This window comes from Trachinotus anak, unplaced genomic scaffold, assembly GCF_046630095.1.
Source record: "Trachinotus anak isolate AG129_WGS33_773 ecotype Australia unplaced genomic scaffold, CSIRO_AGI_Tana_v1 ptg000024l, whole genome shotgun sequence".
NCBI lineage: Eukaryota > Metazoa > Chordata > Actinopteri > Carangiformes > Carangidae > Trachinotus > Trachinotus anak.
In genome coordinates, this window is record NW_027273875.1 from 3,961,641 (window position 1) to 3,980,892 (window position 19,252).

A 19,252-nucleotide genomic window follows, 5' to 3' on the forward strand; every position below is an offset into this window, starting at 1 on the left:
AATGTATTCATGATCACTGACTAGACGACCTGGTTTGCAAGACCAACTGTATCACTGTATGAAAAATAACTTTGGCATAACCAGACTCCCATGCATTATTTGGGATTTTAATCAGGCAGTAAGCTGAACAGCTATGGTGAAGTGTGAGAGGACAAGCAGGGAGCAGAAGAGGTGACAGTGTAACAGGACAGCAGACAAAGCGCTGGTTATGTTTGGGTTAATGTTTAGCCTCAGGTCGGGCGGCTCATGGCCCTGCAGCCATCTGTACAGGCTGAGCAGTCTGCCGCTGCCTCCGCTCTCCAGGAACAACTCGTCTAAAATGGTGAGTGCTGCAGTGACAGTCAGCCTTTCAGCGTTAGCATTTATAAGCATCCTGTCTACGCACTGCACACGGCGCTGGGGTCCCGCAGGTGTGGGTGTAATGTGTAAAGCCAAGCGCCTTACAAAGTTAAGGGCGCCGAGGAACCCGCTCCGGTCTTTGTCGCACGGAGTCAATCACCAGCCAGACTCCATTCGAAAAAACTCCTATTTAAAGGTTTCCATGTGTGGCTGCTATTTGTTAGGCGCATTTAGCATAATTCGTGGCATATTTCATTTGCACTGTAAATATACTTTAGTTCATCGCAAGTAGTTTGATGGATATAACTCATCGGACAGTATTAACTTGAAATTTAAAGGTGCCGAGGTGAAGAGCGGTTTATAACAACTCAATTGTGAAATTCAATTAATTAATTGCTAAAATTAAACTGGTTTAGAACAAGTTCGCCGTGTTTTTTTTTTTTTGTTTTTTTTTAAGTGAACACATGGAGATTTCACACTCAGTAGTTATACAGGTAAATATGAACATAACGTCTGTGTTGGTTTTGCTCGCTTGCTTCATTATTAGGCCACCGTCAGTGCTCATTTCTGGTGCTAGGATGCCACCCGGCGGACACAGTGCTAATGACACCAGGGAACCAAGAAACACCAAGAACCACTGACAATAATGTGGTTTGTCAGTTAAGATGTTAAGTTGTAGAGATGTGATGATGTTAATGAATTCCCAGTTTTGCAGTGGAAACATATACAAAAGACTGTGTTTGCAATTAATACAAATGAAGACAGAAAAAGTTCTTATACCAGTGTAATGACTATGATGAAACAACTAACTGATGCACAATGTACTTGTTGGGTGTGATCGTCCCCAGTCGTCGGACTCTCACTGGCTCTCCCCTGCAGCCCGGGAGGAGCTGGTGATGGAGCTCAGGGCCACTGGCTGGATGGAGGTGGAAGACCGTGATGCCATCTTCAAAGAGCTTCACTTTAAAACCTTTAATCAGGTGTGTGTGCAGATATATTTATGTTCATGCACTTCTTCTGTTTTTCAGAGTAAATGTTAGACCACTGAGTTATGGACACTTTTGTGAAGTGAGGTTATTTTGTCACTTGATTTGGTTTAGTTTTGGGCTTAGACTTGGATTTTAGGCTAAGATTACATTAAGGTAAGTCAGTAAAGTCATTATATAGACAGACACGTGTAGGCTAGGTGTGGGTGTGTCTGATTTGTGTTCCTTGCATACACAATGTTCAAGAACATGTCAAATTATTGAGATTATCAGTTCTAACTATTCTCTGGGATAACAAAATCTGTGCAGCTGGTTAGAGTGTGTATATAATTTTTTCCTGAAAGAAAGAATGCACACACGGGCAGCTGACATCTGCTTCACTGTTTGTAGTTTGTTATTCCAGACGGCTGGTAGAGTCTGCGATCAAACTCTGTCAATTTTTTTTTTTTTTTTTTTTTTTTAGTTTTTGTGGCGGTTGAAATCTGTCCGTGTCTGTGATCCGCTGTGGTCTTCAGGGGGCTGTTGTGTGCTGGCTGGGGGTTTGTTTGATGGGGATCTGGACGCAGACTACCAGACGCACAGCCAGCTTGCTAACCATCGGAAACACACAAATTCATGTGTTTATATGCTGATTGGTTGCAGGTGTAGCAGGGGGCAGGTTCCTCTCTGCTTTTACTGGGTTCTTTTGGTTGCTGGATTTTTTTGTTCTTACCTGCAAAGAGAAGCATTAATGACTATTGAAAGGTTGTTTATGGGGGAATCATTTATTCCTCCTCACTGTTATGATCAATGGGACATGTATGATCAGATTGTAACTCAGACAGAGCACACTGGGCACCTCACATAAAAACTGAAAACAGGGATATTGAAAGCTGTAATGAAGTGTTAGTGCATGTGAAGCTTTATTTTGCTATTAAACATGAGAGTGAAGCAGTTTTTATTTAAAGTAGAGCTTATGTAAATGACTGCAAATACAAAGTATAATGGTGCCAACAGAGTACCTGAGTTATAGTACCGGTACTAAAAATATACATTTCTAAATCCCTTACTTTGAGCAGTGTCAACATGGTTTTTGAATGAATGTTTTATTTTTGTGTCACATCACTGGCTGCGATACAAATGTCTGCAGTTAACTAAGAAAAGACAAACTACATACTATACATGCAAAATGTAAACACTGAAAATATGATTTACACACAAACAAAAACTGAGTAGTGATATACACTATAAAATGTACTCGCGTGACACATTTTCCTTTGTGTCCATGTATTGATTCAATCATCATGACATTTAAAAAAAAAAAAAAAAAAACCCTGATCACAATCTCTTTTAATTTGACTGAATTACCTGTTTCACAGACGATGATATAAAAATTCTCCCATTTCACCAAAGCTATCAGTGCATCAGTATTCAACGTTGTCTCAACACAAGCAGCTGATCAAGAACTTTGCCCAAATAAAATGCAGTTTGAACCAAACAAAGTTATGCTTTATATGAGGAAATGTTTAATCAGAGAGTTACTGAACAATCCTTTGAATCTAAAACAAACACTCAATGCCAAATTGTTACTGTATTCTACAGACACATTTTGGTCGGTTGCCCAGCCCGAACCACATCAGGACAGTTTAGATAATGTCAGTCACATTGGCACTTCAGGTTGTTTAGACTTGTCCTCCATGTAATTTGTCCCATTTGCTATAATATTTGTGAGAATCCTTTGCATATTATTAATAACAAAATAGCCACACAAGGATGCTGTGCATGAATTATTTAAACCAGAAACAAAAATTTAGAAAAACAATGGAAGTAGAAGAAGAAGAATAGATAAGGAAGAAAAAGTGCAGTTATGTATAACATACACTTAAAAAGTGTGTTTTTAGCTGATTTATACTGTATGTTGTGAGTAATGTTGTGAGTCTTAACAACATTCTGAATTTGGCAAAAGTTTTTGAAATTAAGAAAATTCAGAATTAAGAAAATTAAGAAATTAAGAAAATAGAATATATCTACTGTTTTTTTTTAAATATTCGAAAGTCAAAGTTCACTTACTAACTTTTTCTGGAGCTTTTGACTGTATCCTGCATCCTTCTTCAGCAAATGGAACTTCTGCAGTTGTAAGTGTGACCCTTGTACTCAGTTTGGTCATGTGACCATAGGTGGCCCAATGAAACAGCCAGTTGATAAAGCTGTGTGATACGATTGAAAGCCCCAGAAAAAACCAGCAGGAGAACCTTGAGATTAGACTGTTTTATCACAGAGTGGGTGTTCCCACAGTTGTGTATGTGTGGTATGTGTTTGTTGTTGAGTCCATTCTTCAGGATCTTCTGAGTGATAGACTTACCCCCAAGACGTACTGCAAACACTAATAAGTGTTTAATTTATTATGCCTGTTTATACGAGACAGCTGGGGTTTATCAAATCAGGATCACTGGGAGCTCTCGCTCTCAGCGATATCATAGTTATTGTGTCTTTAGTGGCAGTTGACACTAGTTCTAACTCTTCTGCGGGTAAAAGAAAAGTTTTTTGGTACAGCGCTGGTAGGCAGCTCGCTTCTTTACCTCAGTCCTGTATTGGGGCGAAGTAAACTGCAACATCTCAAGGCCACTTAGCGGACTTCCTCTAATCCTGTCGTTAGTTGTTTTAGCCCCTGAAATAGTCTGTTTTTACACTTCCCTGTGTTTGAAGTCAGGGAGCGAGCACTGACCTCCCCCATCTGCTCCTCCTGGCTCTAAAGCCTCTCCTCTTACCCCGACACGTCAGGCATCATTACCCTGAGACATGCCAGGCAGCCAGTTGGCAGCAATTGGGGTTTCGATCAGAATGATTTCTTTCACAAACAATCAAATTGGTTAAAATGTTTCATCTGGTTCACAAACCACTAACAACCCCATCATTCCTTCTGGTAGATGTGCTTTGCTTTCTCTTTCTTGCTCGTTGCCACCCTCCGCTCCCCATCTCTGTCTCCCTGTCTTTGTCTGTCTCTCATTCCCACTCTGTGCCCCATGTTATTGGGGAATGAGCTCATGTTGTTCCAATTTTAGATGTTGGCAACTCTCTCCGTCTGTCTCTCTGTCTTTCTTTTTCACTGTCTTTTATTCTCTCTCCAGCCACCCCCCAATCCTGTGATGCATTTTCACAAACTCCCTCGCTGGTTTTTCATGGCTGTTCTTAAAGGGCTTTTACTAGAGGGGAATGGAGATGAGGAGCGACATGCTGGCTGATTTCCATCCGCCACTTATCTGCGAGTGATGGGCTAGAGGAAATCAGATCCCTGAGAGTTTATAATGAGAATAACAAATCCCCTTTCTGTGAGCTGAAACACTTCCTCCCGTGGTCTCTAGGGGGTGGTAGAGCTGTACCCATGACTGTGTAAATCCACAGTGACAGTCTGCTGAAGTGGAGCTGAATACTTGGGGCACAGAGCCACTCATAGCTTCAAATGAAGTTAAAAAGAACATGACAGCTGGACTTGCTTTTTTGAGTTTATTTTTCTTTGATTACAGCAAGTGGAAAGTGTTATGATGCTGTTATTACCGGCGCAGTAATTTATCTGCGGCATGTGGGTACAGTGTGCGTTGTTAGTGGCAGCAGTCTGAGAAGTAAATGTGAGTTATTTTCCTCGTCAAGTCCAGCGTATTTAATCGGGTTTGAGAGATGAAATCCTCGCTCTGGAGTCGCTTTGGTCAGTGAGAATCCCTGCAATCATATGTGGAAACATCTGTGTGTGTGTGTTAGTGAGTGAGTGTGTGTGTGTGTGTCTTTAATACTGTACATTTTGGTTGGAATTGTGCATGTTTTTAAGTTGCAAGCACTGATCTTGTTTATGCATCAAGGTTTATGTTATGTATGTTTACAGTTGACCATCTGCTTCACATTTCAGTGGATAAAGTGGAAACATTCAAGCGACACAAATGAAATGGGCAGCCTTAAGACGCAGTTTGTATAGGAGAGGTGAACTGTGCATGCTCAACTGCTGTGTTATGTTAGCTGAGGTTGACAACAATGACATTCCTTCTTTCCCCACAAATAAAATCACTCAAAAGCTACGTTTGGGATGGAAAAATGATCGGTTGTTGTGTTGAGTCTCTCTTGCAAGGTGAACAAGCCTTAACGCAGAAGCAGAAACTTTTAACCAGGTAAACGTCTGTGTCCAGAAAGTAATCGACTATTTTTTTTACGTGTTAAACAGGAAGATGAGGATGTCAACCAGTGATTTGAATACTTGGTATTTAGGTTTTAGTTGTTCTGACAAAACAACCAATTTGACTTCAAGACAAGAAAATTGTGATGGTTTTTCACAATATCCTGACACTATATGTCCTGACACTAAATGACTGCTTGATTGACTTAGCAACTAACTCCTGGGAAAATCGACATTCATTGATGATGTTTTAAGTGAAAGGGGTGCAGGGATTCACAAAACTCAGGACACTTCGCTAATATGATATCATATATTATTATTTTTATCTGCGTTATTCATTTGATGATTTCTTCTTAGTATGGGCTGCATTGCTGTATTTATGTTCTCATAACCTTGCAGCGACATCACATGTCCTTGTTTACAGTGAAATGTATATTGAAATTCAATTTTGAACGGTCAGCAGTCAGGCCTCCAAACATTTAAAGGACAGGGATGTTTGTTGGCCACATCCAACCTCAAAATGAGCCCAAAAATGTCGCACACTGGTGCCATGATGCAGTAAAACTCCACACAGCTGCCTCAGAAACTGCTTTGAGGTCATTAAAAAGCTTTGCAGTGTCAAAATGTTTGCTGACATAAGTTAAGGCATAAATCAAATAGCAACTGAATTGAAATTCACACCATTCGCAGTCATATTCCTGCAAAAAAACAAAAAAAGAAGATGACACAAACTTGAGACAAACAACACACCAAAGTTGCGGTTCACCACAGACAATAACCACATTACAAGCACCGGAAAAAGCCGCCGCCTCTACACAGCTTCTGGACTTAAGTTCCAATTTTGAGACTTGAAGCAACTGCTGTGATCTCTGAGGAGAGTGGTGCTGTGTTCAGACAGCTCCCTTTGCTCCCTTCGCTCCCTTCTCAGGGGCTGATCCCCCTTTTTATATTCAGTCAGGGGCTCCCTCCCCAACAAATCTCTGTCAAGCCTCTGCCTCTCGTTATGGGCCTTACTCTGCTTGTGTTGAATAAGTTGTCCTACAACTAAAACTGAGCCCTTGGGTAAACCAAACTCTCAGAGCCAACCTCCTTCCTGTTTCACACACACACACACAGACACACACACACACACACACACACACACAGACACACACACACCCTTGCGCATGAATTATTTTGCTGACATTGGCCACCTCCTTGATATCGGCTTGTTGTGCTCTGTATATATGTAATAAGTTCTTCTATGATACACTAACAATTTACAGTTGTATTCTCTTTATACATTTTAATCAGTTGATGTCATTTTTTGTCGTTGGACAAATACTGAGGATTATGATGATCTGTTATCATCTTGGTCAGTTATTATTAAAAAAATAATAAACATTGTCTGGCTACATCTCCAAAAATATCATGATTAGTATTTTTCTAATATTATTACAAAATTAATACTTTTGAATAAATTATTCATTGTTAAACTACTTGATAGAGTGGAAATAGTAATGGAAATAATGAGCTCTAACTTAATTAATTGTTCAGTTAAATTGTTTTGTATGTTGTTCCCAGAGTTTACCAAGCTCTCTCTACTATGGAACGGGTGTGGTGAACTGCTAGCCCTCAAAGAATTTTAGTCCGTGGACAGTTTTGGTGTTGAAAATAAACGGTTTCAGCAAGTTCTCCACCATGACAAAAATAACATTTTGTTGGAGAAATGTTCGAAATTGTTGAAACTGTTCCAAAACAAGAAATAATTGGCCAAAAATCACACCTGAATCTAATTTTAAAACCTAATATATACACACGTATCCATACTCGCCATATTCCTTACTGTGAACGAGAGGCCGGTTAACTGGCTCAGCGGTGTTCAGTTCCCACCTCTGTCTCCAAAATGGAGCTTTGCCTGGGAACTGGAGGCGTCCTGCATTCATATCATCTTGTGAAAATGGCTGGAGGGAAGCCGCGAGGTGTGGCGCCCAAGCGGAGGTGGTTGGATAATCTGGCTATCAGTCGTTGAGTAAGCTAAGATGGCCCTGACGTCTGCTGGCTTTTGACGAGCCCAGTGTCTTTTTAAGCCTTTGCTGGTTACCCTCCAATTAATGAGGGTGTTTGCATAAGTTGGCCTTAACGCCATGCTTGAGCATTACATGACACTCTTTATATAAATAGGAGCTGACGTGCGCGAACATTTGTTGCACACGATGTTGGTCATTTAATGAGTATTCACAGCATAGCAGAGCACCTATCACCTTTGACAGAGTATCAAATTGAAGCTCTTCTCTGGGTTTCTCAACTTTAGGTTAATTTGAGAAGATTAATGCCTCTGATGTTACACATGCCCGGCTGAGCTCTCTCTACTACATGACAGAACCTCAGCGCTTGGCAGCTTCGCTTCATAATCATTTGATATTTTGCGTAAAGCTACATGTCAACTTAGCAGGCAGCCTTGTGCGGCCACATGACAGCTTGTGAAGAGCTGTTTGGGAATGAATAGAAATGAGACATAAGAGGTGTGGTCATCATCATCATCATCATCATCATCATCATCATCATCACCAGCACCACTGTGCAATTCACAGCGTTCTTGCCTTTCACTGCGGACGAGTGAAGGTTTTCCAGGGGGCTGACGCTGACGCGGGTGATGATGGGGCTTGCAGGGTAATCATCGGGTAGTCATGGTGGTGTGTAATGGAGGAGACCGGCCTGTCTACTTGTGTGTATGTGTGTTGGCACATACTTGTGTGTACGCCGAGGAGGTTTGCATTTGTACATAACATCAGTGTGCTTGTGTGTCAGTCAGAGGCTAGTAAGAGTAGGCACAATCTGCATGCACTTAGTCCTGGCAAGGCACAGCAGGCGTTTCTAAGCCCCTGGACCGTGCGGCAGTGGAAAACCGATCTGTAAATAACAGACATATGTGTTTGAAACTGAGTCCTGTATTCCAGCCCACGGCCGCAATGAGAGAGAGAACACCACTCTGCGCCGACGTCAAATTGTCTCATCCAGTGTTGTATGACAATCATGCCGTAATAGCACCAAAATGACTCCTCAAAAGCGGCTGCATGGGGAAAGGGGCATAGTGGGGGTCTACCTTCGGGTGTTTCTGATTATTTGAGATGGGGGCCTGCATAATGTCATGTCAAATTATTTGACTCTGACAGCTACAGCTTGTTGGATCGGTTGGAAAGAATGGCTGGCTGGCTGGCTGTCTGGCTGGCTGAAAGGATGGATAGCCGACTGGCTGGGTGACCTGTTGACTCAAGAAGTGTGGCCCATGCAATACAAACATGGTAAACAAAGCACTTTGAGAAGGAAAGTCCTTGACCTCTGTCGACACAAGACCTCAGCTGAGGGTTGAGCCTTGGTTTTATTTTCTTGTTTGGCCCAAGTGGTGGGCGTAGAGATGACCTACAGGTGACAGACAGGCGTAGCACTGCCACTTCGCCAGTATTGTGTCCTGCTACTCTTCTTACTGCCCTCGAGGGACCCCCACCTGTGAGAGGAGGCTGATGTAGGGCACGATTTTTCAGGCCTTTTCAGGATTTCGGGTGTTTTTGGACATTCAACTCCAATTCATTTGTAGTGGGAGATTACCGCTGTCCGTGCTTTTTCTCCTCTCATTTTTGTCTTCTTGAGACATGAGGAGTCTTTTCTCAGGGTTCATGTTGCATGCAGACTGAACTCGTCATCTTCTGTTTCACATTCCCTTCTCCTCCACATTACAGTTTGCTCTGTGGTTCGTTTGCACATCAATAAGTTCTCAATAGAGACATAATTCTTTGGGAAGTGTGACACTTCTTTTGATAAATGCAGTGTAGCTCGCATATTGTGTGGCACTTTGAAGTTTGCATAATGAGCATGAGCTCTGGTAGGAGTTGGTTCACTGTCAATTCAATTCATTTAAAATGTAAATAAAAAACACTCTTATTTGGATACTAATACACCATTTGTCCTTTATCATTGGCGGGCTTCATCATACCATGAGCTGGCTTTGGAAGAAAAATATACTTCTTGAATTAAAACTAAAGTGAAGTGACCAATTATTGGTCCAGACTGTGAGATCCGTCCTCTGCCAAGTTTGGAAATGTGTGGAAATGCATCACACAGATGTGAATGCAGATGTTTGCAGTTACAGACCCATCATAATGTCAGTGAATATACAACTGTGTTATTGTGATCATTTTGCTTCAGAGTGGTGTGATCCACTTGGCAGACGCGTAGTGTTAAGAGGGATCCTCCCTGTATTAAAGGGGGAAGTACGCCCATTCTTCACACATGCTGATCAAGGCCGGGAGCCCATTTGTCTCCAGTGATTCATTTATAAAATTGTTGGAGTAAAACGCAGTCTTGTCTTCTAACAGTCATGGGCACGGCCCAAAATTAGCATAGAACATTTGGACTGCTAACCAAAATCCTTCTTAATTACACACCCAGCAGTTACGGAACAACAGTGTTGATTATTTGGAGTCTGATGTGTGCGAATATAAATCCATTATTCTCGATATTCTTCCTGTTGTTTGTTTCCACCAAGTCATGGCGGGAAACTTCTGGCTCTTCAGCTATGCTCCACCGTGTTCACTGGTCAGTCAATACCTGTGTCTGTCTGCTCTTTGGTGCTGAGCAGGTAGTGTACAGTGGGGGTTTTTTTTAGAGCCTTTTTCCTGAAAACAGCTGCCTGCTGAAGCCAAAAACGACACTAGTATTGAAATGGAACAATGTGAATGAACCCTTAAGTGTTCACACAGAATCCTTTTACCTGTCACTCAATGTTCCTCAGTGGTAGATTAGCCCGAGCTCCATCCTGCGAGGGAGAAAGAGGGAGAGAGAGAGAGAGAGAGAGAGAGGACATGTTTGGACAACACCTGACATGACAGGCTGCTTAACCATTTCCATTAGAGCCAATGAGAGCTGAGAAAAAGCAGACCGCCTCAGTCTCCAAATTGGTGCCAGTGGGGTCAAGTTGCAGGAATATGCCAATTACTTAAATTGATCAGGAGACGGTTTCCTTGATAACCAATTTGATCAAGCTGCCGATCGTGTTACACGTGTCGCGCTGCACGGGCACCGAACAGGACGTCTCAGAAATTGGTTACAACGCACTAAAAAGGCTAAATGCAATTTCCTCTGTGAGAGTAATTCTGTTTCGTCATGTCAGGTGGTGGACGGGGCCGTAGCCCTGGCCTGTAAACAATGGCGTTTCAGTTGATTTAATTAGGCAGGGAGGAAGTATTTAGGGGCTTAATTGAGATTGCAGTGGGAAATTGCTCTTAAATAGGTCTACCTGATTTTTTTTTTTTTTTTTTTTTCCTCTCCTCACAGTGGGCATGACGAGGGATTTCACTCTTCTCTTTGTAGATAATTAGAATAACCATAATCACTCCCTGGATGGCCTGTGATTGGAGAGAGACACATGCCCAACTTGAAATATGAAGAGTGTGTATGTTTCTGAGTGTGTGCATGCTCTTTATGTGGAAGTATGCACACATGCATTCATGAGGGTTTTCTACATGTGCCTCCCTGTGCCTCAGATGGCAGCATTGCTCCTTGTGCTCTATGTGTCCACTGTTACATGTTTTTCCTTTTTTTCAGCCTCAGTTTATTGACTCAGACCTAAATAGAAAAAGTTAAATCAGTGCTTCAACACATGTTTGGGTGCAGTGGCATTTTTTTTTTAAGATCCAGACTTTCTTTCAGGAAGATTTTGTCAAATTAAATTAAATTAAATGTTTTGATTCAATATTTTAATAAAATGATAAAGTATTTTTGGCAGTTTTTTATGAATTACATTTTTTTTCATGTCATTTTTATCACTTTCATTTATATAACCTACAGAGCTGAGCAACTCTCCTCTCCTCTCGATCATGCACTCACATTCAAAAAATGAAAATAAAATCTGTTGTACACCTCTTTTGAGCGTACATAACCCTTTAATTAATGGTAAGCCATCAATTATAATGTATTTATAAACATCTATAAGTGCTTATTAATGTATTTGTCAACAGCTATAATGCTAGTGTGTGAGCAGATAATGAATGAAAATATAATAAAACACTGGTAATTAAAGACATGTCTCATTACTCTAACATAAAACATGGGTAAGAAAATGTAAATAGTCTAAATTTAAAGTGTATATGGTGCCAGGTTAGGTCCTCCTAACTTAAACTAAAGCAGTCTAAGAGACTAAATCTTAATTTTTAGAAAATTACACTGTTCAGTTTTTTTTTTTTAAGCTTCTTTATAGAGGTTTTGATTCAACCACATCATTCATGGTGATGTTGAACTGCATTGCATTATGCTGAGAGATGTTTCCAATATTTTGCCCATCCCACTTATATCAGTGAGGGCAAACAAAGAAATGCATGAAGAAGTCTTTTTATGGTAATAGCTTTGCGCTGCAGGTTTTGTTAGAAGAGAAATCCACTTCCCGAATTGTTTTTGATTGACAGCTGATTGTTTCTTCCTAACCAGGCATTTGGCTTCATGTCTCGGGTGGCTCTGCAGGCAGAGAAGATGAACCATCACCCAGAATGGTTCAATGTTTATAATAAGGTAATTACTGTGTCCACATTATGGTTCAAATTGCACTTTGTAATAATTATTGAGGTTTGTTTGGTATCCATTACAGAAATCGCAGCTTGCAGAATCAAACAGTGTTATCATGGCTACTTGTCTGAGTGACTGCCATATTTACAATGCTATGGTTGGTTTATAACAAATTACAGACACACTGAGATCAATCAACCCTGGATAAAGTCAGATTTTTTCATGTCAAACAATCCTCACTGGTTCTGGAGAGCTCTCCACTCAAAGCCTGAAATACACTTCATTAGTCAGAGCAACAAAAAAAAAAAAAAGCAGAAAAACGCAGTAGCTTCACACTGTAATCCCATCGTTTTTCTTGTGAAAAGCTCTGCAAATATCTCTACCTCCCCTCCACGAAGCCCCCACAACCCCAACACTCACACACACTCTCACTTTCTCTGCCTCAGAAATAAAGTAATGGCTGATATGACAAACTCAGCCCCTGAAAATCTCTCAGCATTAGGCTGTAGCCACTGAGTTACTGTGTGGTGGACCGGGCCACTCTGAGAGGAATGCTGCTCCTAATCCACTCTTTATTAAAGTGGCTGTAGAACGGTGCTACAGGTCTCTGGGCCCCACAGCACTTTCCACCAGACACTTACACATAAATCCCACAATGACTGAGGTTCAGCCTCGACAAAATAGATGCTGTATACTGAGCCCCTGCTAATGTTCTATTAATATCCATTCATGCTCTGTTCTGTTTTTGTGGCTGTCAATATTAAAATGTGAGTTTATGAGTATTTTATTCGGACCTAGACCTGCTCTCCACAGAGCAACCTCATTGGCTGAATCAAGGCTCAGTGGGTGGAGCCAAAAACATTCTGAATTCTGAATGCATTGTTGACTAAATTTATCACATTTCCTGCCAAATAACAAAACAATACACATGCAATTGCCAGTTCATTAGATATACCTACACAGCACCACAAACTGTAGCCACCAAAAGACCACCAGAATCAACAAAACTGAACATTATAATCTTCATGAAGACAGGGTTTACTGCAGGACTGTTGTTTGAAACTATAGTTTAGCTAGGTGTTCCTAATAAACTGGCAACTGAGTGTATTTCACTTTATATGGATAAAGACATATTTAATTACAGTGGTTCTGTATTTTGAGAAATAGGTGCATTTGCTTTCTTTCCAAAATTGAGATGAGGAGATAAATATCAATCCCTTGGCTGTGTGTACAGAGCTGAGGTCAGTTATAGTGTATTAATTATCCTTCTTCCTGCTTGACCTGTGATCACATCGTACATGTCCTCGCAGGTCCAGATCACATTGACTACACATGACTGTGGAGGACTGTCAAAACGGGACATCAAAATGGCCAAGTTTATCGACAAAATTTCACTTTCTATGTAATATTTTTGTTGTTAAGCTGAAAGTTTAATTTTGCATTTACAGTTTTTCTAATTTCCCATTCAGTCCCAACTAAAAAATGTATTTTCTCTTCTCCATGTCCATATCCTGCTTTTGTCTCAAATAAATCTGTGAAAATAACCTGTTGTCATGTTTTTATTTTCTTCTACTTCTTTCTGTAAGAATAAAACTTGAAACGGTGTTGTCCCTGTGATTGATTTATAATATAGTCTTGCACTTGCACTGACTCTTGAATATGGACTTAACATATGAACTTTTGAAGACTTTTGTGTCACTGTGTGGTTTCTTGTTTTCAGCAGTGTTTATTTTCACACATGGACTTAGAATCGAGTGGGACAGCTCTCTGTCCGGTAGCTGCCAATGATCCAGATGATATTTTCCCCTGTCAGTCCTCCACCAGACCACATGTTCTTTTTTTGGCCCCGGAGAGAGGAGCAAAATGAGGAAGGGGTCAAAGTCGGTAGGAAGGGGATTTATTTGATTTACGTTTTGGTGAGGGATGAGTCAGATAGGGCTGCTGTGTTTTCCTGCCTGGATTGCCATCAGGAGGAGATCAGCAAGGAGAAGCGAGTGAAATAAAAGCCAAATCAGTAGAACTGTGATGATGCACTCTGTCTGCATGGGGAATCTGGAGCTACGACCAACAGACGATCATCTTAATTTAGCTAAAGCTCACAAATAAACACATTATATCTCGTCTGTTTAATCTGTACAAAAACCAAAGTGTAAAAACAGCATGTTAAAGTTTTACTGGAGGTTTTGTGCTAGACTACTTCTTGGCCTGGCTTAGCAACATCCAGGAGTCTTGTTTTTACGAAGAGGTTGCCAGGCAACCATGCGAGACTCTAGGTTACTGCACCAGTCCAAGAAATGGTCCGGCGTTGCGCTAAAGTCTGTTTCCCTGTCAATATGTGTGTTTGCCTAATTTAATGTGACCCCAAACAGTTATTTCTGAGCCTCAACCTTTGCTGTGTGGGGGAGGGGGTATTGAAAAACACCATTCAGGAGGAAAACCTAAACACAAGACTGGTGTTATTGTATCAGTCTTCTCATCTAAGTCTTGGCAGGAAAGTGAGTAACTATTTGAAAAAATGTCAAACTATTCCTTTAACTGTATTACCTTGAGCACAGCTTCATCTTCATTAATCCCTAACACTGCAGTATGTGGTAGGGATAAAGCAAGTGTAAGATAACTCCAGTCCTGTCTATGGTAGGGCTGACGGGCTGATGTGCTCCTCACCAATAATGTAATTTAACTTGTTGGGGATTATTTCCCTTTAACAACAACAAATGAAATGAGTGGCATAACTGCAAACAACAATCAGTGCCTTTTCTAACTAATGCACAGGGTTAAAAACGAGATGGTGGTTGGAGTGTCCACTGGGATTTGTGATGGCTGCATTAAGGACTAGAGGTGCCTCCACCACAACTAGGAGCACGCTTGCAGGAAACAGCAATTAGAGCAGCCATAGTCATAAAACAGAGGCATCTTCGCTCTGATGATTGTAAGAGGCCAGAAAGAGTAAGGTGCCACAAATAATTGAGTGAAGAATTGTGAGGGGAAAAAAAAATGTTGTTTTGCCTTTACAGTGAAAGCCATCCAAGCCCACACACACATATTGGTCACATTAAATCACATGGCCAAAATTAGCCTATATATCATGTTGCAAAGATGACTTGTGAGCACTTAACCCCTGTTCATTGGTCTCTATATTCACATTCTGACCAAAATTAGACAACTGTTGCATCTGTTATGTATTAAACTGCACAACACTGACCCACGCAGCCACCCCTCAAACGGCTTTTTGTACAGGAACACATCTGCAAGGCTGGAAGCAGTACAAGACATTTCAAGTCTTTTCAGTGTTCCTGATAAAAACTACCTTGCCTCTGTCTGAAAGTCACTGTGCATCTTATTTGTAATGTCTGAGGTGGACATAACCAGCATTTAACACCTTCACTTGCAGCAGCACAAATCTGTAGAATCATATTGGCTATAGACCGGCTGCATTCACATAAATCTGTGGGGTTCAAGCTTAATAGGATAGGAAAGAAAGAAACTCATGCTCCATCATCTTTTGGACTTGGACTGCAGTTAATCAATGTCAAATTGTAATCCCTTACATTACTCATTACTGAAAAAAGTAATCACATTACTGCAGTGCGTTACTAATAATAATCACTGTTTATGAATAAATTAAAAACTTCATTGTCCCCTACAGGGACTTGGTCTTGGATAATGGGCCTTCACACCATGTACATAAAATCAAAATTTCTCAGAGCCCACTCTGATGGCTTCAAATTCCTCGTCTTGTCTAAACCTCCCAAATATTAATCCACTCACACCTGAAAACCTGGAAACTATTAATGTTTGGCAATTTTCCTTGACACAGGACATAAACAGTTATCAAAATGGTTGCTGATCAATTCATTTCTGTCGATCAACTAATTAACCAACTGCTGGGCCACCCTCTGTCTTCTGAGGATGAGGAGGAGGGGCACTTTAAAGTGACCAGACAGCTGTTCCTTCAAGGCCAAGCTGGGCCAGACCAGGCCAGATGTGGCCCCTTCATATAATTGGCCTCAGCTGATGGCCAGAAGCAGCAGGCAGCTAAGCCAGCCCTCCCATTACTGAACTCCCTGGATTCTGGCTCCTTAATCCGTTTTCAGCTTCACCTTCTAATTCTGCACCGCCAGCAGTCCAGCCTGCACACACACACACACGCACACACACACACACGAGAACCAGAGGAAGACAGACAGACTGGGGCAGGAATGAGGAAGAAATGAGAAGCAGAGACTGTGGGGAGAGCAGCTGAGGGGGGATAAGAGGAGTGACAAACTGAGAGAAAAGAGTGGACAAGAATAGCGTCAAGAATAGATGAGTAGGAAAGGGCAGGTGGGGATGTCTTTTTCCTTTTTTGTGTAGACCTTGAGATGGAAAAATAATAATTCTCCCCAGCATAAATGTCTAGTGCCCCTGAGAGCAACAGAAGGGAAAAGAGGGACATGGAGTGGGACCTTCATCACTTAGCGAGAGAAGAAACCACAAGCAGGAGAGAGGCTTTCTGGGTCTTTTCCAAATAGCTGCTGTGTGTGATACAGCCCATATTTCTCCTGGAGTGTGTGAATCACAGTTTCACTCCCTGGCCATGTGAGGATGGGGTTGGGGGACCGGTAGTTGCAACATGACACTGCCAAATAAAGATAACAATGTCATAGAGTCAATCTTGACTTAAGTCTACTTTTGGAGTCTCCAGGGGGAGAACACAGGCCAGTGTTTAGCATGTTGGCTCGTCTGCTGTGGGATTCGCTGCAGACACACCGCTGATAGTAATCACAATGTGTACTTGATGCCAAGAAGCAAGCAGAAGCTTAACATTTGCAGAGACATTTGTATGGCATTTGTTATTTGATCAAATACACCCCGTTTCTACATTTCCCATGTGGTTCAGCAGTAACTACTGGATGATCACTGACTGCTCTCATCTGTGAGAACAGAAACATATTGTTGTCTGTTTTGGTGATAAATGGCAGTTTCACGCTGTCTTCTTCCATTTAAAAGACAAGTTGTCAGTTGTACTACTTTTTTTGTTAAAAGGAAAACACATTTTCCCTGGGATATGAGGGATCTCAGTAATGGATGTCATGTTGATTCCTGAGTGAGGTAATGTATCAGCAACAGAGAAGCTTCCCAATACAAAAACCAGTTACAGTTGTTGAAAAACGTATATCTCCAAAAAGTCAGCTTTTAATGAGCTGAGAAGAACCCTGTTTGTAGCTTCCTAATGATGCATTTTAGGAAGGAACCATTCTAACAATTTAAGTCTATATACATTGTTAATAAGACTAAGAGTTTGCCTTTGCTAGGCTGCTAAGTGCTATCAACTAACATGCTTAAAGGAGCTATTAGTAAGTTTTGCCATTGCTACATAGCCAACGTTAGCGTTAACACACAGTCTAGAAGAAATGTTGCGAATTCAGCATCAAACATCATCCCTTTACTCGCCAAGAGGTGTCTGCAGCTGCGGAAATCATCCCTCTTGTGTTGCTTCAATTTCTATCACTTCTTTTCCTCTACTAAAGTTAGCATGATGACCAGCTAGCTCCGGCTTGGTCAGCCTGTCTCGTCATTTTCCAATACAGAGTCACTGTAGCATCCCGCCTGCTCTGAGGAAGTGGCACTGCTCGGAGGGCGTCCAAGACTGCTGGACAAACAACTGTTAAAATAGCTCCTTTAACAGGTGACATGTTCAAAATGGGCACCATCTGTGTATGTCATTAGTTCTGCAGGTATTTGGTCATAAGTTGTCCAAAGTAAAATTTTGACCTGATGATGGCGCTAATGGAAAAGGCAAGAGATCAATATTACATTTCATACTGAGAGGGAAATTAATGTCTGAATCAAATGCAATGAGAATCCACGACATTCACATATAAACATGCTACATATATTCTAATTTAATTTGTGTGTTGAAATTGTTATAATAAATTAGCACACGATTATATTTAAGACAATATTGTGCTCCTACCTTTGTGGCAACAGGTTGAGAATGTCCCCTTGCACAAAGCCAGGTACATAAAGAAATGTTTTTCTCAGTTTTCTGTGAAAGACCACACAGGCCTGACCCCCATCCAGCACCTATTGGGGAGAATTGTTATACTGACTTTGAGCCAATCACTTATCACCCAACACCAGTGTCTTCTCAGAAGGGGGGGAATGACATGTCCAACAATCTCATATGGATGTAATGTTCCCATGTCGACACTACCTTTGACCATATGCTGTATCGGTTTTAGACGATCAATAAGATGTATAGTACAGCCACTTTCTGTCTTGCCCAGCCCACTTTAAGTTTTGATTTCCTACACTTCCCAGAATTCTTTACATCTACCCCCAGCAAGTGGGTGTTCCAGACAGAGGGGAACAGTTAAGCTGAGGGTTTTTGTTTTTCATCCGTGCCTCTGAAAGTACAGTAACTGTGCACACCACTACTGTGAAGGAGTTTTGATGAGTTAAGAAGTCAGATAATTGGTCTGCTTTAAAATAAAGTATGTTATAATAAAATATGACAAACCAGATCCTTCTTCATTCTTCACTCAGCCACCCACAGCTCTCTTTAGCGTGTTTTAAGCGCAGACACACACACACACACGCGCACACACAATCTCGGCTGTGAAGTCACTGCAGCTCTACTCAGCACAGTCACTAATCCCAAAATGACTGTCATGTGTCAGCTTTGTCAGAATTACTGCGGTGCAGAGATAGAGTCTTGGTAATTACATCATTTTCTCAGGATACATATAATTACAGTAATTTATGCTGTTGTACTTGGGCTTGTAACAGCATGTGCTACTGGCCAAATGCTCATTTGACTGTGTGATCCAGTATTTTGTAATAAATTTTCAGCTCCATAAATCAAAGTGTATCTCTTTGCAACACAGCACAGGTGTTGGCTTGTTATAGCATTTAATATAAGAAGTATCAGGTTGATTTTACACTGATTACGTTAAAATGCATTCATACAGATTAACATTTAACTTTGGGTCAAGCTCAATATGGATATATACAGCTCATAAGATTTAGGCTATATAGTTAATGTTGGAAATGCAATGAAATATTTCAGGAGGAAAGAAGTAAAATAATCAGTTACTGGGCTGTTAGAGACATTTGGCTGGTCCTCTGTTCAGGGACATTTTGAGCAGAGTGCTGGTATCTTGTTCAAGGACTTTCTGTTGGAAGCACAATGAGAGTTACACAGATCACTTCTGTGCGCTTCCTCATCTGCCCTGCTGCTTGCTTTTTAAATACTTTCTAGTCATGT

At 41.1% G+C, this 19,252-nt stretch overlaps 1 protein-coding gene across 1 annotated transcript; it reads left to right on the top strand.

The window, feature by feature from the left end:
• The first annotated feature begins 130 nt into the window (after nt 1–130).
• LOC139608057 (pterin-4-alpha-carbinolamine dehydratase 2-like) lies at nt 131–13,547 on the top strand. Its single transcript, XM_071461514.1, has 4 exons — nt 131–322; nt 1,188–1,319; nt 11,929–12,009; nt 13,314–13,547. The coding sequence occupies exons 1-4, from the start codon at nt 209–211 to the stop codon at nt 13,407–13,409; spliced, it is 423 nt and encodes a 140-aa protein (XP_071317615.1). The 5' UTR covers nt 131–208; the 3' UTR covers nt 13,410–13,547.
• The last annotated feature ends 5,705 nt before the right edge of the window (nt 13,548–19,252 follow it).